Source organism: Agelaius tricolor, unplaced genomic scaffold (genome assembly GCF_023055355.1).
Source record: "Agelaius tricolor isolate 1412-34295 unplaced genomic scaffold, bAgeTri1.0.p SCAF_1, whole genome shotgun sequence".
NCBI lineage: Eukaryota > Metazoa > Chordata > Aves > Passeriformes > Icteridae > Agelaius > Agelaius tricolor.
Window position 1 is genome coordinate 94,625,668 of NW_027269261.1, and position 25,291 is coordinate 94,650,958.

General features: G+C 35.1%; 1 protein-coding gene across 6 annotated transcripts in view; it reads right to left on the bottom strand.

Moving 5' to 3' along the window:
- Window positions 1-2,247: 2,247 nt before the first annotated feature.
- MEI4 (meiotic double-stranded break formation protein 4) overlaps window positions 2,248-25,291 on the bottom strand; it is a 132,801-nt gene continuing 109,757 nt past the window's right edge. For all 6 annotated transcript variants that reach the window (XM_071444405.1, XM_071444387.1, XM_071444396.1 and 3 more), the window contains one exon: window positions 2,248-5,917. In XM_071444405.1, the coding sequence (XP_071300506.1) occupies window positions 5,666-5,917 (252 nt within the window). In that variant the 3' untranslated portion in view covers window positions 2,248-5,665. The remainder of the gene's footprint in view (window positions 5,918-25,291) is intronic.

A 25,291-nucleotide genomic window follows, 5' to 3' on the forward strand; every position in this document is an offset into this window, starting at 1 on the left:
GGAAGAAATGAATTTCAGTCTCCACAGGCTGGAAGGAAAGTCTTCAAAGAAGATAAGTAAATTCAGTAATTAAAACTGAAAAAAAAAATCCCTACACTTTTACAGAACCAGAAACAGCAGCTAACAGAAGAAAACAAGAAATTGCTGGGACATCTTAGAGGAGTAACCAGCATCACTGCTAAAATCTGTAGTGTAAGTTTTTCCTGTATGTGCCAGAGAAATTGTTGATGAGTGCGTGGGTGCTGCTTTTTAAGGTACATGTACTAAACAGCTGAATTCTGTAAGGTGCCAGAGTTGGCCTAAGTCACATGAATCACTGGCATTTATGAGAATAAGCAAAGAAAAAAGGTTGTTCCCTTTTAAAGAACCCCAAACAAAGATCTTGTCTTGAAACTATTTCTGTTCACTGAGGGATGTTACTGGTTTGCAGGGAATGTTTCCTTAGGTAAAATTTGAAAGACTGTCTCAAACATGAACTTAAGCCTGGTAAACAGGTGATATGCAAAGAGAGCTCTTCTCAAGGATGAGCCTCTCTTCAGTATAACTATTTTAAGGGTGGCATAACCCTTAAAAATTCAAGATGAATTTGAAATCAGCAAGTTTAGAAGAAACGATACTGAAAGAATGGCTTAATTAAAGCAAAGCTGTAAACTAACTTTGTTTGTTCAATTAAAGAAGCAGGTGCAGACTAAGTAAATTTACTTATATGCAAAATAGGAAAAACTAGAAGATAAAGAAGGTGAAACAATTTACATAAGGGGGAGCTGATTTAATAAAGGCCTAAGTGAAACAGACCATCTGGATGAAGTTGCAGAAACTGTCGCAAATCAAGGCAATTAAGAACTGCAGAACAGAAAAAAACCCTTACTGGCATGTGACAGACAAAAAAACCACAATCCAGGAAAGCTAGAAGTATATAGCTATAGAAGCAAAAAAATCAATAAAACTTTGAGTTCTAAAGGGAAGCATATATATATGGACAGCTGCTCAGGGAATGAAAACAAACACAACAAACATCCTTTGCTTCTCCTGTATTTGTGCTTAGCATTATGAATAATTAAAAATACTTTAAAACTCATCCTTCTTTTCATTATTAAACTGAAATATAGTAAGATGCTAATGTTAATCTAGTCCTCTGATTTTATCTAACTGTAGTTTTTAACTACTACTCTCTCAAGCTGATCAGTGAGACTTGCACTTCAGGAAGGACCAATGCAAAGTGCCCAGCCTGGGAAGGAAGTCTTCTTTCCAGTGATACAGGTTGGGAGTGCCTGGCCGGACAGCATTTGTGCAGGCAAAGCTCTCGGGGCCCTGGTGGGCAATGAAGTGGGCACTGATTGTGAGCTTGCAGTGCCCGTGGCAGTGATGAGAGCCAAGGGCATCCTGGCCTGTGCCAGCAGGAGCACAGTTTAAGGGAAGGGATTACCTCCCTCTAATCAGCACCTGTTAATCTGCAGCTATACTGCTGCCCATTTTGGGCCCCCAGTAAAAAGATGTGGATAAACTGAAGCTATTCAGCACAGGGCTACTGAAATGTCTGGGGCTTGAGCATCTGACCTGCCAGGAGGGTTAAGGGAGCTGGGCCTGATCAGCTGGGAAAGAGATGGTTGTAGGGGGACCCAACAGCAGCTGCCAGTGCCTATGGGAAAGATATCAAGGGGACAGATCCAGGCTCCGGGTGGTGAAAAGACACTGATCATAAATGAAGTAACTGTATACCAGGACAGACTGTACACAAGGGAACATTTTTTCACCATGAAGACAGCCAAGCGAAAGAGCAGATCCAGGCTCCATCTCCTAGTGGAGAGTTTTCAATACCTGACTGAATACTGAAATAGCAACAGATGACATTGATTTAACCAACATTGATTTGATCCCACAGTTAATGCTGATTGAAGCAGGAAGCTGGACTAGAGACCTTGAAGTCTCCTCCAACCCAGATTTTCCTATGATCCTGTGAACATCAGCTAATGTTGCACCACCGTAAACGACAAACTGTATCAGACAGTAGTGCATAGATAATAGAATGAAAAAAATATTATTACAGGATTAAAATAAGCTACAGCTCCATTTTCACTGTTACCAACATATATAAGCAATAACTTGTAAAATCAATAAATTATGAACAATTATGAAAAAATTCCAAACTAAGTTTACAAAAACATTCCGAGACAGTCTACTTCAAAATCCCACCCACTGCTGCCATTTAGTAGGCATGAAAAACTCTTCAGGGAATAGAACAGTCAATGAATAAGCAGTAGAATAAAAATTTATTTTCTTTGTCTCATAATTTTTCTATTTTTGTAAAACGAGATACTCTACCACAAAATTCTTTTTAAAACAGATAGAGACAGTCATGAAAGTCAGTCACCCAGAAAGCTACGAAGGTGGCAGAACAACAAATTATCAAATCATAAACTGTTATTAGGCTACTAATAAATAAGTATTGGTAATTCAACCACATAAATATATAATTTAACTGTCTGTGCTTATATATACATTTGTTTTTATAAGGCTGAACAATTTACATTTGCAGAACAATTGCATTTTGCCAACATCTAAAGCACATGTATTTACAGAAAAATAGATGTGCAATACAAAAGAAACATCCTTGAACTGTTCATTTTAAAACTCCAAGGGTAAATAATGTAAAACACTCCAGAGAACAATGATAGGTCAGACCAAATTATTTTCAGTGTTCCCTCTTTAAGTCTATGAGATGTTATGCTCAGCACATCAGACCTTGAGATCGTTCTTTTGAGACATCCAATAGTCTACACCCAGCAAAGAGCACTTTCTCTGGATTTGCTATTCCTCTCTGGAGGCCAGACAGGTAAAACTTGGACATGGTCAAACCTACTTAGTAAGTACTTGAAGACTTTGTTTAAACCTGCAGGCAGGTTTCCTGTAACCTGGTTGCAAATCCTCCAGGGACTATCTCAGTCATCCTGGTAATTTCAAAACTAAAGACAGTGGTGTTTACTCAAATTAAATCTGATAGTCATTGGATAAGAGCAGAAATTGTCTGAAGAGCAGGGATTTAAAGTTAGGATTTCCTACTAAAACATATAAGGTATCACAAATGTGGGGGTTTAGTTTTCAGGTTAAGACACCTAAATGCATGTTTGTAGTGGTGAGTTCCATATCTAAGCTCATGCTATCATCACTGTTTGGTTGTCTAAACAGACACTTTCAAGTGACAGGGTCACTAAAGATGCTTCAAGGTATCAGAGGCATCTACATGAAGAGAGGAAATATGACACAAGACTTAGAGAAGATCTGCAGTCCTTTGGGGTAACAGCTAGATACCCAGACCAAAACACTTTGTTTCGTAGATTAGATATCTCAACCACATGGACACATCTAAAAGTACAAGTCTACCTTTGTGCATTTTCATCTTGAGGCAAGTCCCCTCTTAGTGAAAAATCTCCAAGAAACAAGAGACAACAATCTAGCAAGTATTCCGATCACTGGGGTTATTGCCCACACCAAAGCTGAGGTGTTCACTAATGTGGTTCACTGCCCTATTTAACTCTGCACTAAGCAGATAAGGAGGGCCCAGCTGACCAGTTTACAGTGCAGAGAGGTGAGTGTGTGCCTAGATTGCTGCAATGGCACTGCAAGGGGAACTCTCAATCTGCCTCAACAATTTCAAAGCGGTGCAGCAGTTCCAAATCCCTGTCAAAGTGCCATGTAGTAGTGTCATCTCTGGATACAAAACCTTGTCTTTCTGTATGCTGTGAAATAACATATTTCAAAAATCATGTCTCAAGTGAGCAGTCATTTCAAAATTCACCAAGGATGAATAAATTTCCCAAAATATCCATTGCTTTTTTAGTGGCCTAGAGAGCTTGCTGGTGAGAAAGAGCTATGAATAAGAAGAAAATATGTGTCCCTTTTTGCCTGAGTTGCTTTACTAACAACAAAAATACTTTTTGCCAATCAATGAGCAAATATGGTATGCAATCTAGGGTTGAAACTTTTCTTTCAAATACCAGGCTTGAAACTACACATTTTGCCATTATAAAGATGTCAATATCCTTCTGCATTTTGTATCTTTTGGTTACTTACTATATTTGAATGAAGCTTTTTTTGAAAAAATTAAAATAAAAATTATTATATGAGTTAGATAATTGTTCATTTTGTTTATTCCTTTCCTTTTTGTTTTTGCAATCAGGCTTTCAGTGCTGTGGAGGGAGAAGGAAGAACTGATCCTCCACCATAATGAAACAAACAAACAAGTAAAGCAGCAACAAAAAGGGCACAGTTCCTGAGTGGCTACCAAACTTACACACTGACTTATTTTCTTTAGTTTGGCTAAACTTATCAGATTTTTCTCATGTGACTAGTCAGAAATGCTTGTTTTGCAAATCAAGCATTTCTGTTGGAAGAAAGTTAGCTAGAAGAAAGCATTAAACAAAGGTTACCATACGACATATCAAATAGGAAGTTTAAGAAAGAGAATGGGGGCCAGTGTCTTAACTAAGAAACACTCTCTGGGGAGCTAATTCACCATCAAAGCTTTTTAAATATCAATGTATTTTACATATATATAAAGAGAAGAGTTTTATTAAAAAATAAATGCATTCAAATTAACAAGATACTGGTGTTTCAGAGAATTTTCCTGTCATAAAAATTGATTGACAAGTTCAAGGGGAAGGACGAGGACTAATGCTCAAAATGTTTTGCATTTATAGTGAATATACACTTCTAGGAGACATAATAAAACTAAAATCTTGTTTATCTAACAGAAAAAAAGAGAAATTCATTATAATAGTTAGCCATTAGACTTATCAAAGACTACAGTTCAGTTAAGATATTGTTGAGCTCACACTTTAAAGGACCTTTTAAGACAATTTCTGTTAAAATGTTACTTTTATTATTACTATGCATATAATACCATCACACAGAAAAAAAACCCCCATTAAATATCAGATAATATGTAAATATATCAAAGGGGATTTTAGAAAGATTCATTAATTTTGAACAGAAAGCTTTAAAATAATCATTAAATGAGTTACACTTCTCTGAAATCATTACTCAGCTCAGAGTGAATTAGGCCTGTTGTACCTAAACTTGTGCAGACACAAGTAAAGCCAAGCAGTATACAACGAATGTAAGAAATTTGTGAAACTGAGCACCGGGTTTTATTTTGCTCAAGTAATGACTCATTTGATTATCAGTAACAAACTCTGTCCTGTAAGATTTTTTACTGATAAGTTATCAAGTTTAAAATTACCATTTTTATTTCAACCAACCAGACACTGTCTCTAAGTCATAGAGAAACTACACAACTCTTACAGGAGAGGCATTAGTCTCCTAGCTTGGAAGCTCTACACACATATTATGACTGTACTTTAAAATTCATAGTGTTTATTTCAAGCAGCACCTGAAACAACTTTCTTTGTTCCATTTTCACTGTGTGGACAAACACCAAAACACTCTTTTCTATTACAAGAAACAGCATTTATTGAAAATGGCACCTGGATTATTACACTTTTTCTATATTCAGAATTGGAAATAAATTGCATTATCTCTGCAACTGCTGTATAGAATAGTAGTTTAAAGTAAATGTTTTTCAATAAGGACAATATCACTGTCTAGCTCAAAAATTTTCCAATGCAATCCCACAAGAAATGTATAGTTAAAAAGTAGGTTGCTTGTTTTAATCAATTTGCATTTGACCTGAGTTCAAAAGAACACTCACTCTCCACAAATATAAAGAAAACAAAGGGAATTCATCTGAGAGATGAAGAATAACTTGATCAAGATTCTTCAAAAATTTGATTTTTTCTTCTCCTCCATAGTCTGAGCTTGAAATGTTACTTTCTTCTGTCTCATTTTGAAGAAGTTGTTCCAGAATCATGCACAAAAGAAAAATATTCTCATACTGGGCAATGTCATACACAGACTGGACCTGGGAATAAAGAAAAATCAGTACATAAGTAGAGTGTGAAAACATTTCTGCAGCCTAACATCTCAGATGACAGTTTAAGGAATACTGTTAAAATTTACAGTATTATTTATATAATCAGTACACCTATACATTCAGTATGATTACTCCTAAAAAATGTTTTCCTTTTTGTGATAACAATCAAGCAACTAAGACTGCATCACACTACCAAATGAAAAGTCAACATAACCACCTCTTCATGAGAGAGTTTGCTTTACCTAATTATCCACAGGCTGTGACATACCATAGTGATGTACAGAAAGAATTTTTTACTCCTAAATATAGACACTCATCTATTCAAGTGACACCTCCAAAAAGCAAATTAAAAGCCCAAAATCTCAATTGAAAATGCATAGGCCTGTTCTGAGCCACTTAAAGTGGAATATTCAGTTTGTCAAATAAGCTGGAACAAGGACACTGGCCAAACTAAAAAGTTTTTAGAACTCTTACAGCTTTATCCAATATAAATTTACCTGTCCTTTATCTAGAAACTGGAAACTTACATAGAAGCTTTCTGTACATAGGAAATAACTGGTAAGATACTAACTTAAACGTTGAAGAATTGTCTCTCTGGAATGAAATTTTGTGTCCTTAACAGCAAAATCTACTGCAAAATAATATGCAAAATAATATGAGACAGCAAAATAATATGAGGCGACCTTGCTCTGAAAAAGGCTGCAATTACAGTAGGTAGAGGAACAGAACTGAAAGGTAAAATCATAGCTGCTAGAAAATTAATTATATATTTTAGAAAATGGACCAATAGCTCTAGCAAATCTAAAGAACTGTTTAGACCTGTGGTACAAAGCCAGATGGGTCAGAGCTTCAACATGGGTCTATGAAAAGACATCAAATCATTTTCCTCAGTCTAGATTACAAACTGTAAGACTTTTCAAAGTGTGAAATCTATTATACAGTCATTGGTTTCACAAAAACATATTTTTTTTATTATTCCAAGAATTCGATTCTAGAATCTAAGCAAAAGACAGCACTTTATGTTCTCCAGCTAAAACTGAGGAAGATGTTGGCTCAGAGATTGCTCATTTTGCTTTCTAAGAGAGAGCAGTTATTAAGCCTAAAATCTGTGTTGAAGCACTCTGGGGTAATGGTTTTCAGGTAGACTCCCACCTCAGAAACAAAATTAAGACAGCACAGCCGTCCTGTTGCAAAGGCTCAGTGTAGAAAAAGAATTTTGCTGAGTTTTCTAGAAATCTTGAAATATAGGTTCATTACCAAAACATATCATTCCTAGCCTTGCATACTCCTATTCTGTCTCCCTGGACCCTGGTAAGAAAAATGTACAGTTCAGAAGCTGCTGCTAAGAATTCAGTATTGACATTCTTATCAGAACAGACAGTGAAAAATGAAAAAGTATTACATTATTTAATAAAAGTATATTAAGTATTAGCATATTTTTAAAGTTCAGTTCTGCCTATCAAACTGCCTAATTTGGGAAAAGCCCCTTCCAAATCAAAGGTAATATGACTGTTTCTTCAAATATTGAACATCCAACTCTAGAGCAATCATGACTTCACACTGATTGTTTTGACTGTTAACTAATAGTAAGGAGCTAAATATATTTACTTTGCTTATTTGACTAAACTACAGCTTTCAAAGTTGTGAAAGTAGGTGTTACTAATGATTTATTGAATTTCTAGGAAATAGATGATTCTAAAGCCCTACAAAGTTTGCTCCTAAGATTTTCAGTGTAGGGGTCATCGGACCAAACACAGGCATGAACAAACTGAGACAGTTACCCCTTGTTCCTGTTTCAGCTGATGGAGGGAAGCAAGGGGTGGCCCACAGCGCTTTGAATGTAGATGTCTATTGCCATTTCACATGGCCCAGGGTAGCAGCTGTAAGCCAGGAGGAGTACCTTAGGTGCACTATTAGATAACTGAGCTTCTGCAACTGAGTAGTTCCCAGGATCCTTCAGCATATAACTCATCCCACTCCAAACTGGAACCACAGATATACCATGTCTTGGAAGTCTTTACAGTGATAAAGTGTGACTGTGCTCAGAAAAAAAAATGACTACGTAGACACATAAATGGAAGTTCTATGCTCTTAGTTCCTGCAATTTGGAAATTAGACATACAACACTACAAACAAAAATTCTTTGTTTGACTCTCAAGTGTTGGCCTTGAAAATTCACTCCTCTTACATGAGTAATCAATATAAAATGTTTTAGAATGGCAAATTATATCACTTCACTTACTCCCATAACCTCAGGCTCTTCCAAGCAGTTAAGCAATTGTGTTACTTTCAGTGGGTCTTAAAAGGTGCAACTAATTGCAGCTTAGAAACTATCTGATTATAGATAATAGGATCCACAAGTTAACTAATTAGCTTCCTCTACAAATACTACTGCATTAAAGGAAAATTGCTTTAATCACACAGAACTGACATTGAAAAGAAAGGGTAAGTATGATAACATGGAGAAAGTGTTTTTTGAGATAATTATTTTTCTGGAGACAAATGCACTTTGAAATATTGCATTATATAACTGAGAGGGGGAAAAAATCAGTCTATAACATTTTCTGGCTCAAGGCTTATTATTAACCTTTCCAATCCATTTAATAATCTGAACAAAATGTGTCTCTATTTGTTTTGTTAGATGTCATCTGTAGCACTGATTGATGCAACTGCTACTAATACAAATTTATGCTGCATAATTGGTTAAGGGATGCTTTTATTGTTCCATAATGGTGCAGAGTCAGATAATAGGCCCATTGATCTTGCCCACCAATGTGTGTGAGTGGGTAGCTGTGCTTGTATGTGTACACACCAGAAAGTTCAGAGGGTGCATCTATAAAGCAAGTCTCTTATATGTATATATATATATTTATATATATATTTACATATATATATATGCTGCTATTCCAGAATATATTAATACTAATTTTAAGTAACTATAACACTAACTCTGTTTTTCAGAATAAATTTTAAGATAATCAGACAAGTAAGCAATATGGATTTTAGACACTACACTTTATGAGATCAGTCCTCATCAACTTATATAAACAAGCAGTTTAGGGTTAAATAATGCTTAAAAATATTATTTATATAAAATTGAGCTTTACGTAAGATGGAAACAAGGGTTACAAGGATCTCCTAGCTGGATCTGATGATCTGCTAATCAAAATTAATTGTATTCACATCACCAAGTTCAGAATGCAAGAAGTATCAAAATGTTTGGTTGAAATTAATTCTCCAAGCTTCTTGTACATTACATGGTGGCCACCTGGAAATGGACACCTATTTACCACATAATTAACAACAGGGGAGAAGTTCTCTTACCTGTCTTCATTATAATGCTATCACAGTCAGTACTAATATGTTAAAAGAAACTGCTGTGTTCCAGGTCCCTGGCCCTTTATTATAGTTCCTCTTTGCAAAAAAAACCAAACAGATCAGGGGGCCCCAGATCAAATTCCAAGCTGCTGCTTTTTGTCTTATTGGACAGATTTGGAGTCTTGATAAACAGATTAGGAAACAGTTTCCTAATTGTACTTAGAATATTTTTGTTTTCTTGTCTTAATGGTTTATGTGCATTTATTTCATTTATTTAAATGCCATTAGTAACAGCAATATAAAACAAGCAAAGAAATGGAAGGAATTCTCTACAATTCTTATATCACCAGCCACAAGTCATATTTCCAATGATGCAGTCTGTTGGGCCTGGGATTTTCACATGCAGAAGGCTGATGATATTTTCTGAGTAGAGGCAAGTAATTTTATTCCTTTTACATCTCAAAGTATGTACAGAACAGAGACAATACTTTAACAGTGGAAACAAAAAATAGATGAAAGAGAGTATGTTCATGGCAACTGCTTTCATGCAGCTCAGATGCTTATGCAGAAGTGTCAGCAACACCTGCATGCTCTCTGGAATATAGGAGGAATGGTACTAATTTGGGAAAACTTCTTTTTTTTGTTTAGAACAGAAGATTTAAATGCTGAAACTTCTGACAAAATGAAAACAATTAAAATTAATTTCAAAGCACCATTACATTTGATTAGAGACAAAAAGCTTTCCTCCTTTTCTATCTCTATAATTAACTAACAACTATTTAGGCTTTTTAAGTCCCATGGCAATACCAAGTTTAAATATAAGTTTCAACAAGTAGTTCTACACAACAAAATCCTATATAAAACACTGACATACCAATATAAACTTTAATCAAACTGGAAAGAAAAGTGTTTAGAAAGTAATAAAATTGACACTTCTAGATAGTTATTTTAGCAGAAAAGTATTCTGCCCAGATCTCCCCAATCCATCATATCCTTACAGTTTTGCTTCTTGTAATTTTTATCTTGCAAGTTTTGCCTGTTCCATTTCTTGGCAAACCTCTACTATTTATCAGGGATATAACTTTTCATGCTAGCAAAGTGTCTTTTTATGTTTCAAGAGATTCTAAGTAAAATTTCACTGGAACATCAAGTGGTAAAAAGTAGTATTTCTCCTCTTTTACATGCCTATTTGTCAGAGAAGCATAAAGGGTAGACCAAAATATGCAATAAGAACTGCTACAGCTTGGCTAATTTTGCCTTCCAATAGAAGTACAGGCAACGGGAATTGCAGCAGCATCACCTTCTGGGCTGTGACTACTTAGTTAAGGAGCATGAAGGAGAGAACAGAACCAAATCTGCCATCAAGCCACTTCCAGGAAAAATCCCCCATGGCCTGTCTGTCCCCTCCTCTGGCAAGAAAATATAGCCTAAGCTCCTAGAAATTTTCCAGAGAGGGTAGAAACAAAGGGCATACATTTCTCTTGACATAGCTTATACCAATGAACACCATCTCAGCAAACAGCCCCAATGCCCCTTGATTCCTTGCAGGTGCCTACTAAAGGCAAGTACACATGTAGACTGAATTCTGGGCAAGAAAATAAAAATTCATGGGCCAGAAGGCCACAGAGCAAGTGGAAGTTGATGTCCCACAGGAACCACTTGAAAATGGTTACCCATTTCAAGTTACCCAAACCACTTGAAAATGTCTGAAGAGGAGCAAACCTGATAGAAAATCTCTGAGCTTGATTTACATGTTTCTAGAGACATACAGTCCCGGGTGTGCTGTTTTGTAGACAATTGCCCCAACTCTTTTTGGTGTTGTTGTTTCATTTTATTGCTGCCTTGTATTTCTGGTAAGAGGGGATGCTCCATGTAGAACTGAGAGGATGGTGACTGAGACTAAACAAAAAGGAAATGACATACTAAATGCAGTCACTGATGCTCACCTAAATTAAAAACTTATTTCTGTCCTCACTATGCCTGCATATGGGAGGGAGACTGAAATGGTTTTCTGCATTTTAACACCACAGTTCTAATGAGTATATAATTATAACTACAAGCTCCTAAATGGAGCAGTATTTGAGAGCATCACCTTCTAAGAAAAAATGTTTTTAAATGAGCATAATGAAAAACAAGAAAAAAGTGACTGACTGGAAACTCTATCAACAAATGGCCACCATTTGGTAAATTTTGTGTTTACAAAGGGAATGGTGAAAACCTAAATTTTCAGTAGAATCAACACTGTTTTACTCTACTCATCCAGTTTAGGCTAGAGGTTAATGGAAATATGTTTCAAGAATCACTGAATTGTTTCCATAAGTCAATACATTCTCATTTTATGAATAACGAAGATGAATTCTCACAGGGAATTCTGTTCTTGACTCTTCAGTTTTCCTTTGAGAAATCCCAATACAGGTTACTTACTGCTGTGTTCAAGTGTTAAATACAAGAGAAAGAACATTTGGATAGTAGGCATTTAATTTCAAAACAAGACAGCAATCTTCTTAAGTGGATGGTCTGCAAACCTGTAAATAACCTCTGATCATTAAAATTTACAAACCCAACAATATCCACAGTATACAAAATCACAGTAGGATAAAAGAGATTATCTAGAATTGTTGTTTAGTGTTTAAATAACATAATAAATAACATATATAAAAATAACACAAATATATAATAATATATTATATATAATAACATAAATACCTCTAAAATATTTAAGGCAGGCATGCATGAAAGTCTTTACTAGAAATATTTTTGTTCTATTTCTAGTACTACTGTGTTAAGGTAAAGGGTAATTAGAAATTGTCATGATGCAGGGTTTAGTTTTTAGCTGATTAACATGTCTCTTTAGGAGCTTGTTTTGTGATTTGAAATGCCTATCTCCTGAACAACCCTCCCAATAATCATAATCCTCATAACCATGTCAATTATTCACTTGCCAAGTAAATTCAAACCAATATATGAACTCTTTCAGTATCTCAAGCAAAATTCATATAATGTGAAATCTCTTATTTAAATTTATACTCTCACAGACTAAATTTTCAAAATATTTTCATCTTTTATTCCACGGGTTCTGAAATTCTATTTCTGTCTTTACTCATGCTGAGTATCTATCCCTTTATTCTCAAGTAGATCCCTAAGTTTCAACTATTCTGCTTGCAGATCAAGATCACATGTGACTGCAGAAAGGGTCAAGGAATTACCAACATTTTTAACAGTTAAATTCCAGAGGAGAGCTAAACTCTTAGAACAATTTAATCTACAGCATGTGCAGTCACTAGTCCTGAGTAAGTCACTAGTCCTTCACTTTAGAAGCCCTGAACAGGCTCATGCAAGAGAGGTTTCAGAAGCAATAGTAAGAATCTTGCAAAAATAGTATCTGTCCAGACATAATTATTTGGCATACCCTGGAAAATACTTTTGATAGAATTTGAAGTGTTTATTGTCTTTGCTATCTCCCAAGGGGAAGATACTTATATCCCTGAAGCATCTCTGCATTGTGCCTCTTCCACAGATCACTTAGCAGGGTCATCTGTTACTAGCCCTTAGTGTGACACACTGAATTACAGGAAATTCCCAAGACATCTTCAGCAATATTATTCTTATCTAGTGATACAATTTCCACAACATATTGTAAAAAATTAAATATGTCAGCAGCAGAGCACTGACGTTTCCATTTTGGAATAAGAATCACAATTGCCTTGCAAGTAACATAACACGGACACAGAAAGCTTTAAAACTCAAATTTTAATCCCCTTTATCCAATTAAAGAAAGCTGAAATATAAGTCACAAAGCTATCTCATTTGGAAAGAATAGCCAAAAAGTACAAATCTGTGAACCTTTTTAGGATAATGGGAACTTATAAACACATTTTATTCCAATCTACAAAGCATATACTTCAAATCTGACTTCTCACACATGTTGTTTTTGAAATTTATTCTAAAACTATAAAAATTAATTCTTCACAATTTGAAGCATGAGAAATATGTTGGTTTGATTTTGGTTTTATATTTTTTGTCAGAAAATAAACTGAAATAAAGATCGTGAATATATCTTGTTATTGTGTGGGTCCTTAGAAATCAAATGGGCTACTTAAGAATATTTCTAACTTGAAAATGAAATTATAGGTCAGACTATCCCACATAAAGTCTCTATCAGGAGAAAGCAATCAACAAAACAATTAATAAAATTTGTCAGTTATGAACTTCAGTAGTAGTGAAAGGGCTTTTTTGTGGTTTATGTTTTTGGAGGACTTGCCTACTTACAGGTGTAAGAGTACTACATGAAATAACCATATTTGAAATAATAGACTGTTTGTTGACATAAGAAATTAAGTTCTGTCCTGCAAGAAGTGTTGTAAGTACAGCAAGGACAGTGCTCTAAGCAAGTCTTGAAAAGAAACATCATATATATAAAATTTTTAAAGGTAATAGGATATGAAGGTAATAAGATTAAGTTTTGAATAATAGCAATAATAAAAATTCCTCCATTAATTAAAATCACATCAGAAAGCAATGGAATGCTGAAAAATACAGCTACATTAGTTTCAGAAGACTTGATAGTTTACCTATTTTAGAAAATACAGAAGAAGCTCTGAAAATAAATAGCAATCACTTTACTTTAGTGACTCTAGCACTGGGCAGGCAACCCTGACACTAATGCAAGATATACATTTATTTGTACTGAATCATAATTCATTAATTTTTGAAAAGAAGTTTTTCAACATGTTTTTCATCTCATAAAGCTTTTTTTTTCCTAAAAGCATGATGACTTTGCCTCACATAGAGCTTGACTTCTAAAATTATCTCTTCCAATGCTAGGGATGGAAAGAATCAACTGAACCTAGCAAATGGCAGATGGTTGGTCCAAGAACAAACCAAGGCAGAAGGCTCTCACAGAACATGCCCTTAAATTGCTTACCACAGGACACTGTGAAAGCTGAAAGCTTGTATGGGGTGAAAGAAAAGTAAACAGTTGTTTGACAGTGAAATCCACAGATACGCTCAATCAATCAATCACTCTTCACCTGGAATATCACAAATAGATGGATACTGGGAGAATGTGCTTGAAAACATCTCCAAATTCTTCTGAACATTTACTGTAAGCACAGTGAGAGGCAGAATGGCCATTCCCATGTTTTTCTATCTCAGTTTAATTTTCTGCCCCACCCTCTACCTGAAGTAAGTTACTTCAGAGAAAATCTTCCCGTTTTTAGTTTGCAGCTCTAAAAGTTACAACCAGTGGCTCTACTTGCATCCCCCTTCATTTTCAATGAGACCAGTCCTTGCTCCAAAGTCAGAGACAGAATCCACCACTCCAGGTTCAAAATCATAAAGAAAAACAGCCCAAACAGAAGCAAACCTAGGTGATTTTGGACTAACTGAGAACAAATGTGTGTTTGATGCTTGTATGTATTTGCTGCAGAAGAAAACAGAAAATCCAGGAAAAAAACAAACCTGGTTGGAACACAAGCTTAATGTTTTTAAGAAAAAGAAGTTGACATCTGCTTTCTGAATCCCTTTCATACAAGCAATCTAAGCCTCTGTATAATTTTAATGGATAAAAAAATGATACTGCTAAAGACGACAGGCTTCCTTCTCATTATGCAGTTCTTTTTCATCTTCCATAATTAGAGGTTTAATATTTTATTACTGTTCAAGGCAATATTTAACTTAATATTAACCCAAACTTTGATTTAGGAAGAAGTGTTTTAGCTATCTATCTTTCCTCTTGTTTTAGAAAAAATCTTGTATTTATTGTATAGATAAAAAGTCTTTAGGAAAGAGTTTATATTTCATATATATATATGTTTTGTCAAACTATTCTCTTAAAATGGATTAATAGATATAATAGATATATACTGAAATATAGATATAACTGAAACAATAATGGTTTTTCAGCGATTCTACTGTCTTAAACACCCATATTCCAATACAATTTTGTCAACAAATCACATAACAATCTCTGATTTTTCAAAGAATACCACTTCCAAACTTTAATAGGAAAACTCAAGAGACATGGGAGACATGGAAGACTCAATTTTATGAAGATATAATTTCATAAACATTTGACAGGGTTAACAAGCAGTGCTATTTTTCTTATTTATTGTATTTAAAACTATGTGGAATATATATGTAGAATAAATCTTGAGTGGGTTAATCAAATTGAACAACATGAAAATATTTCTTATACAGCTTAAAGATGTGAGAAATTGGAGATTCAACATATTTAATTGAAAATCAAATAAAATATAAAATGTCATGAAATCATGAGAACACCACACTGTTTCTAAAAGTTTGCATACATGCATCAAAACTTAATTTTGGAAGGAATTAGACCTTTTGATGAAAAACATAAAACGGAAAATGGAACAGATTGCTATCTACAATCTTTTTAGGCTTTACAGAAACCAGATGGGTATGACTGTAAGCAAATATGGTTTTGCTTTCACATTTTACTTTTCGTTTAATTATCTGGTAGACTCTTCTGGAAAGATCCAAAAAGAGAAGTTGTCTAGACAACTTTACTTTTTAAAATTTGTTTGTTTGTTTGTTTGTTTCAGCTGCTTTAGCAGTGCAGTAGTGTAAAAGACAGTTTTTTTAGAGTTCCAGAGCAGCAGTTTAGAATGTGTGAGTGTCATGATGCTGGGAAGAAGTGATATGCGGTGCAAGATTGGCCTTCCAAAGTTCAGCATGCCAGCAGTAAGTCTAAAGACAGTTACACTTAGAAAGATCCTTTTGAAACTGAAAATCTTCTGTAACTAGTGTGAAAATTGCAGCATCCTGACAGAACACAAAAAAAGCAGAGTAAACTTGAAAGGGATTAAATTCTAAATTGACCATCAGAAGCCAACTAGTTTTTCTAGCTTTGAAGAAGAATATATAAGAAATACACAGGAATGATTATCTACAGGAAAATGTTTATAATTGTAAAATTTATGCTATCAGGTGAAATAAATAATGAAAGAATTATTGAAGAAAGTTCTGTGCTCTGAGTTCTATTAAATAGTGAAATTTACTAGGTCATACGAAGTCCAAGGGCTTCCTTTTCATAAAATCAGAATAGTGTGACTCCCATTTGAAGTAGTCTGTGGGAAGTTTTCTGCTATGCAAGAGTTTCTACATGGCAAACCTGTCAACTGGATGATTCTGTAAATCTCAAATACTTAGGCTGACAAGGGTACAACTGGCCTTGACTAAAGCAAAATGTCTTCAAGAGTGCAGAGTCAAGCCAAAATTTGGATGTACAACACCACTATTTTCAGCGAGCATGGTGTGGTTCAGAGCAGGCCTCATTCCTTGTGCTAGAAGGATACTATCAAGAAAGGAATCTGGGAATGGAAGGGCTTGAAATGACCTAGAGAAAAGCTGAAGAAAATTCAGGAATATTTATATATGTCAAGAGAAGCATGTGATTTTTTGCTCTGGTACAATTTCTTATGTGAAAGCTTCAACACCGCTCAGTAAAACTACAGCTTTATATAAAACCATAAAGCTAGAACTGAAAAGTAGTGGGGAACTACAGACTTTTTTATTCTTCACAAAACCTGTTTGAAGGATAATGTTCCAAGATTGAATTGGATACATTAGAGCTGAATACCCTAGCAAAAATACAGATGATTTTATCAAATGGCTTTGCTAAGACAAATATTTAAGGGAAAAAAAAGGTAAAATTGAGCAGAAGAGCACTCTTTTGCACTGAGTCACCCAAAAGGAGGCCATTACAACCAACTACAGAAATATTATAGAAATTTAAGGCAATTAAATTTGAATCAGAAGCATAATTCTTTAAGAAATTACAACCAAAGGAAAACCAACCCAACTTGAGCTCAAAGTACATTCAAAGTCAAAAAGGATCTGAACAAAGCCCACTGAAAAAACACCTGACTTGAGAAACCTAGAAGACAGTGTTTTAGGTAAATGACTGAGGTGTCTGGTGGGTCTGTTACAGAAAGCTGACATAAATGTACCTGTAGGGGCCCTTATGGGACCCTGATAACAGTGAGTAAGCTAAAGTTTCCAGAAACACACTGTCATTCATGTGAATGACATGAATGCATAAAAGAAATATATAGTACTGAAGGAAACCAGAATAACACCAGAGAGTAACATAAACAATGGTAGCAAAAGAACAGCATGTCAGGGATGCCACTGGAAGTCAAGAACATATTTGCGCTTCTTGGAACTGAATTTTAGAATGACTTGGGTTGGAAGGGACCTTAAAGATAATCTAGTTCTAGTTTTTTGGAAAAAAAGAAGTTGAAATCCACCTTTCAGCTAAGGCTGTGATTTCCTCAGATGGCCTGAACTAATGATAATATTACATGAATCTGAAAACCTCTCTTGTCTTCCTTAGCAGCTACAAACTGCTCTACCATTCCCTTCCATGCTGTACTCCCATCACCAAAATCCTTTTGGCTTTTCTCTATTTTTTCCATCCCCCATCTCTAGAAAAAAGAAGACAAATGTCCCACTGGCATGACCATGAGTCTGGGCCATGTCTCTGATTTTGAAATCTGGACAAAATACAAGTTTTTTGAATTTAAATTTGAACTTCCCACAAGAACATGGTATTGGGGAGAAAAATGGAAAATATGCAAATTTAACCTGAAGAAAAAGACTCAAATCTCTTTATATTCACTACAAAACCATGGATGTTTTGAAGTGGACTGGACTAGTGAACTAATTAGCACTATGTAAAACTCTGCAAGCTGCTTCAATGGAAAGCTGAGTTTAAAAATGCAATTAGGATATGATATTTACCTAAACAATTTCAAGGCTTAATAGAGTTTCAAGAAGGTAACAGAAAACAGTCCCTAATCCTCACCACCATTAAGACAGCACATGACCTTTTGTGTAAAACAAAAAATAGCATCATCCTATCACAATTAAGATAATCTACATTCAAGAAATATTCTCAGAGAGAACTCTGGTCTTTCTGCAGCTGCCAGCACATTTGTCAGGTGTACTGTGCATTAGAATGCAATGTTAGATATAGCATGGTGTTTATTAAAAAATTGGTCCGAAAAGATTAGAAAAAATTTAATATTTCAGAGGACGACTAGCCTTTCAAAAAGACAGCTAAGCTTCAGTTTGGGACAGGTTTGAGTTTTTTTAATTAAATAATCTGGAACAAGAAATAAAGCATGTTCCTAACTGTGGACCAGATGAAAGAATTCAAAATACCTAGTTATTTTACGTACCACATTATTTACAATCAGGTAATAACTACCAGTAGGCAATACATACAAGAATTTAACAAAGCTTTTTAAGTGCCTTTAGGAATACAATTCTTTCCTCTTTGCTGTAAATTTAATGCAATTTAACATAATTGCTTAATTTATAAAACAAGATTTAAATCACTGTGAAAGATATTAAAAGATCATATTAACAAGTCATACTAAACACACAGGCCACCTAGCTCTTCAAAATTATTTCAGATGACTGCAGGAATACATTAACAAAAACATGACAGAAAATCATTAGAGACTGACTCATTTTAAGAGGAGAGAAGAAACAAAATCAAATCCTGTCAGAATTGAGGTACATAGATCATCTTTGGTATGCTGTAACTGACTCCTAGCAAATTTCTAGTTTTTAGAAGGTCTGGACTATCAGGCATAGCAATTGTAGCATTACAAATGACTGAAAGACATCAGCTGCAGTATAAAGAAACCCTCCTATTTTAATGCTCAAGCTTATTTTATTAAAAAAAAGGTCACTATTCTTGTGCTTTTGTGGAGAATATCTGTATCCCAGGGAAAACTTCTGGGATAATACAGCAACTTGCAGAGTGAACAAATAAGAAAGAGAATACTGCTAAATTTTTATGGCTCTAAGGTAGCCAGGCAATTCATTCCTTCAAGATTCCCTGATGACAGCAAATTAGCCAATAGGGAACTCATGCTCCGACTGTTTCTGCTACTGAATTTAACTCATTTAAATTGAATTAAGGTTCTTCTACGCCATATGGACACACAGTCATTTATTTAGTAAAGCTTTTAAGCTTTCCAGTCTGAAATGTAAAAATTTCTCATTTGGTTTTGTCCCAGTTCCATCTCTCTTCCTTAATACTCTGTATTTTATATTCCCTATTGGAGAGGGAAGAAATAGGATTATCACCATATAGAACTATAGCTCATTAAATGTTCTTTTTGGTTCTCAATCCTCTGGACAATAAGAATTAAAACACTTTGACTTTCTTTACCCTAAAGGGTTAATTAGGCTCCTTCCACTGACTGCTCCCTCAGTGGGATCTTAGTCTAGTGTTCAGCAAGGTCAACATTGAACCATTACTAGTCTGTCTGTTACTTTACTTTCCCATGAAACTTTTTCAACTGCTATATTCTCTTTCCAGAATAAAATATGACCTATGATTTGTATCAAACACTTCTGCCTCCAAGTGACATAGGATTTAGCAACAAGAAGGAAATACATTTTGGGTTTTTTTTTCCAACCCAATATTTGAATGCCTGAGATTCCATCGGAATTATCAACTCAAATACTCATGTGCAGATGAAGGAACTTAGTATCTTAATTTTAATTCCACTGTTTTACAAAAAAAAAAAAAAAAGTCAAAAATCTTAGCTGAAGAACCTTCTTTCCATTTACAGGAACTTGCACTTGTTTTTAGGATCAGAAGAAAACTTTACCTGTTGTGAAAGATCTTAATGAGCATCATTCCTTGAAAGGGGTAAAGTTAACAACAATTCCAGATGATAACATTTAAAATGAAATGGAACCACTTCTGGCTGTGATAATACAAATGTACACACAAAGATATAGAGTAAATGCAATTCTCAAAATAAGGGATTATGGTCAAAATTGGAAAAAGTAATAAATAATAAGAGGAATGTATTAGGCCTCTTGAGTCTACTGCAATGTGAGAGTAGGTATCTTACAGAACTTTTCTGAAACTAGGCTGTCATGTGGGTGATGGTAACACCATTATTTAAGTGGACCCAACTCTGGCTGTACATGTGGGACAGTGAAGAAGTATAGTCCCACTAAGTATGATGCACAGAACTGAACTGGATTCCTCGGAAAAGTAAATGTCATTAAGGCAAGGGATCTTAATATGGTTCTAAAATCTTTAGTGAAAAGAAATACCTCATCTACTCTATCATTTGAAAGAATGAATTACCTATGGGTAGATGACTGCAGGGAAAGGCATTTTTCTAGGTAAGCATAGAGACTCAAACTTGAAGATACTCCTTATGAAAACTGTACAACATCTTGCTTGACAGGGAATATCAACACAACCACTGCTGCCTGTAACATCCATATGATCAATGAATAAACGTTGGAAGAAAAACTCTTGAAGACATTACAAAAACGTTGGTCTGTCTGTTGAGGGAGGGCAGTTTAGGCAGAACTTAAATCTGCATAAGTACCTTAATAACTAGCTAGAGAAGGTGATGATGCAAATCACTGCAACTTCTTCCCAATTCCAATGTCATGCTTCTGGTCTAATGCCTAGAAATTAACTTTCATACACATGTATATTCCACTTGTTCCCATGCAGCCACAGAAATATCAACAAACCTCCTTCACCCAAATTAAATGAAAAGTAAATGTTGATTTTTTTGGTTTTGGCTGGTTGGTTGGTTTGGGGTTTTTTGTTGCTTTTGCTTTGTTTTCATTTAATGTATCTATTAATTACACAGGTTGAAACTGGAGATTTTTATGACTTTGTCAGATTTAAAATAGCCTTGTAAACAGAGAGATAGTCTGGCCAACATCTGGTGATATAAAGGAAGCATTCTAGACATGGATGTACAGTGATCTTATGATCAAATCAGAATGAACTGCAGGCTGAAAAGCCTCAGGGATCAACCTGGGAAATACCACGTAGGCTCATCCCAGATGCATACAGAGTATACACATGCTGAACAGTACAATACCCCCTCATTACTTTCATGAGGATGACAATTAATTTTCTAGAAGAATTTGTGTTGCTTCTCCTATGCTCTCACTTAGTAAACAGCTGAAAAAAGGAAGGAGGGAGAATCCCATGCTTGTGGAAGTCAGAGCTCACAAAAGGAAGTCAGTTGTGTCATCAAGAGGAGCATAACAAGTCTGAAGAATGGGAGCTTCAAAATACTACCAAATCCCTGAGCCAGCTGGTCTAGCCTGAGGTTGTCTGAAAGAATTCAAGCAATTCCAAAGGTAGCTCTTCTGATATACCACAATCTTAAATAGTAATAATGAAGTGATGCCAGACACCGTATATGCATTTCCTGCTGGTGCTGAAACATGAAACTAAAGACCTTCTTCTGGATCAATGCCTTTTGCTGCCTTTCTTTGGCTTCATTAGAGGTGAATGACAGAGCTGCTACTAACAGCAGAAATTGTGCAAAGCTTCACGAATTTTTTTCCTTAACACTGATAAAAGGCAGTAGATTCTAAAAAGTCAGCTTTCTGCCTTCACTCATCAGTTGGAAATCATCATTGTTTGGGACAAACATCTTTCATTTCACAGCTCTGTTTGAACATTAAGTTCATACTGCCTGACTTAAGACATTGCCTTTTTGTCAAGCAAAACTGCAGCAAAAAGTTAAACTATATTTGGCGATTAGCAAGACTGTAAGAATTGGGAGATTCAGACAGTCAATAAAACATTCTTAAACCAATGTTTTCTCATCACATTTGTACCAAAAAAAGAAAAAAAAGCATAACAGATCAAGTGGGTAATCCACATGCATTGCTTCTTTCAAAGGTGGGAGACTATTGTGATGATGGAAATGATCTGATCATCCTATCCTTGACAACAGGTACCCCATTCTCCTTCTGAAAAACCAAAACAGTTTTGGAAACATCCAGAAACACCAATTTTTTTTCCAAAAAAATTTCCATTTTTTAATTCCTTACTACATTTAAAACTCCTTTTTTTAAATTGCAGCATCCTCTAACAGTTTCTGAGAACAAGATATACATTAGAATCTCAGTACTTCCAGAATTTACTCTTCCAATTCAGCCTTTAGGATCCATTAGATATGGATCCTCAGAGAAGCACAAAGTATTGGCTGAAAATTCTACCTTAGAGAGAAGCACATCTGCAGTGATATCAACAGCCAAAAGGTGGCTTTTATCAACAGATAAGAGGTGAATTAGGAAGAAAGATTACAGAGAATTAGCTCATATGACAAGAATTTTTATGGAATATTCACACAGAGAATGTAGCCAGAATGTTCTTGTGTGTAATCTGAAGATCAGGAAAGAAAATATACTAGATATTAACTTTGAACAAAGGTGTCTATCCGATGCAGGGATTTTTCTTACCTTCAAATTTCAATTTAGTTCTTGCACAATGATAAAGGGCAGGAAAAATATTCAGTTTCTCTTCTTTATACCATACACTGGTTTATATATTTCTGTCGTTACTCTCACTTGTTCGCTCTTTAAGTCATAATCTTTTGTTCTCTCAGAATCAAGGATTTTACAAGTCTCTAAATATGTTGTGTTTATCCAAAACTCTCTCTAGTCTGTTCCGTAGTTTCTGAGAAGATATTATCACATGACCAATTTTGCTGCCATTCATCATTTATATCTTTACTTGTTTCTCTTACAACCTTAAAAAATATTTCAGAACAGTTGCTCTGCATTGGAACAATAGCTATAACCCTATTTTCTGTACTCAGTCAATGACATTAAAGAACTAGCTCTTGAGAGTGAAACAAAATAATCATTCATTATATTAATGAATAAAAATTACAGTAACCACAATCTTCAAAATTTAAATTTACAATAGCTAGCACCACATTGCTACCTTAATTGATTTAAAAATAATGACAAAATAGTTGGAGTGGTTTTTAATTTGCTGCTCTTGCATGCAGTATGATTTATCTTAGGATTTAAAACTGTACTTAATTGCATAATAAGTGACGGCAATATGTGCAACAAGTTTTTATTAATATCACTGCCTGTCATACTTCATATTGAAAACAATCTACATTGGCTCACCTATAAATTGAACTTGCAACACAGGCCTACTTCACACTAAGTAGCACATTAGTATTCCACACAGGCTGTAATTGCCCTTCTACTGCTTTTATAATACTCATGTTTTGAAATGCTCTCCTTGCATTTATATTAAAAGCATTTCAGAAGACAGTCATTGAGTTGTGGGAATAATTTTGTAGGAACACAGGAACATTTTTAGATTTATTTTGACTTTGTGCATGTCTGAAAGTATTTCTTTGCTATTTGTTTTTAAAGAGAAATTAACTGTTTCATGTACAGTGATTACTCCAGTAACTGCAGTGTTCACTACAGAGACAATCAAGCTCAAAATTGTTTTAGAGCGATATAGCATGATAGTAACATGATTAGAGCATACTGACACAGATGATTAAGAGACTCGTGCAAATTCATAATCTGTTTTAAGAATGAATGGATGTTAACATGGTTCAAAGGCAAATGAAAGAGGAGAAAATGCAATAGAAATACAAAATACAAATTATCTATAAGAAAATTACCACAACACAATACTTAAGGATAGTTTTGGTGAGAAACTGTGAAATAGAAAGATTGGGTGTCCTGGTTTAGAATGGTATTCTCCAATTTAGTGCTCCCACTGAAACCATGCTGCCACTTGCTCCCCAGGTACCCCTCCCCTTTGGAGGGCTGGAGTGGAGAACTGGAGGCACAAACGCTAAAGATCATGGGTTGAGATAAGAGCAATTTACTGGAAATAGCAAGGAGATAAGAAAATACTAATGACAGAATGGACAAGAAAAAGGGGAACATCACCACATAACTGCTCCCTCCCCACACCCTGGCTATAGGAGGGAATCCCTTTCTCCTCAGAAGACATGCCCTTCCTCTTGCCCCTGGCAATGACGTGAGGTGGGATAGAATAACCTCCTACTCCTGTCGTGGCTGGGATCGGGACACTGAAAAATGTAATGTGTCCAACAGGAGACATCCTGTGCTGCTAACTCACGTTGTCCAAGTGCTGTGGAAGGCAACACAATGACATAAGTGTTTTTCCTATTTATTCCCAGACTGGTTTTACTGTTCTTATTGATCAAATGTGTATGTTATGTAAGTGGTACGGTAAAGAATATAGCAAGCTGTGAAGAACAGCACAATCTGTTAGTCTAAGTCAGCAAGTAGGCTGTACAAAGCTATCTCTTTGCAAAAAAGTAATTCTTTGTAAGAAATGAGACATCAGGAGCACTTCTATGTACTGATTTCATTTTAAAGGACAAATCTCCTTCCCATTTCCAACTTGAAATAAATGGTTGAGGTGCTTCACTATGGAAACCACTTCGGGTTTGCAAACTGCAATACTGCAGGTGAGATGCACAGAAAAACAAAATCTAAGATGAACCCTTTTCTTTAACAAACAGTTCAAAGAATACCTGTTGGGGTTTTAAAATCAAAATGATGTCTCATGATGTTTCCTGATGTCTCATTTTCTTACAAATATGAATATTTTCTAAAAATTAAATGAACAGCAGTTTGGCTTCCAAAAGTAGTCAATCGAAAGTATGAAGTTCTAAAACTAAAAAAATCAAGTCTTAGAGCAAACTGTAGAGTGAAATAGTAGGGAAAAATTATTAATAATCCAAAGCTGACAGAGTTGCAAAAAGATTTGAGAAAGACAGCAAAAACTGGCTGACAGCAAAAAGCCAAGCACACTTTGAGCAGTGCACCCTAAATAGGAAAACACATCTACTGCTCAGTCTCAAATATTATGAACAAGCAGGCCCACAAATTAAGCACCAGAAACAGTTAGGTGGTAAGAAATCAGTTACTTTCAGAATTTACAACAGACACAACTTGGTTTTGTATTATGTGCAGCATCTCCTTAAGTTTGTGACAGGCTTTATTGTTTCTATTTTTGTGTGTGTATCAGACTGCAGAAGGCTGAAATTTTACACAGTCCATAGAATTAAAAAAAAGTAAAAAAAAAACCTTTCTTACTTAGAAATCAATTCTCAAAGGTTTTCTTTTTGCTGTACTCATATCTTATGACATAAGACATAACCTTCCTAATTTGAAATTAATATCCATTCATTTGTATTTTTACAGCGC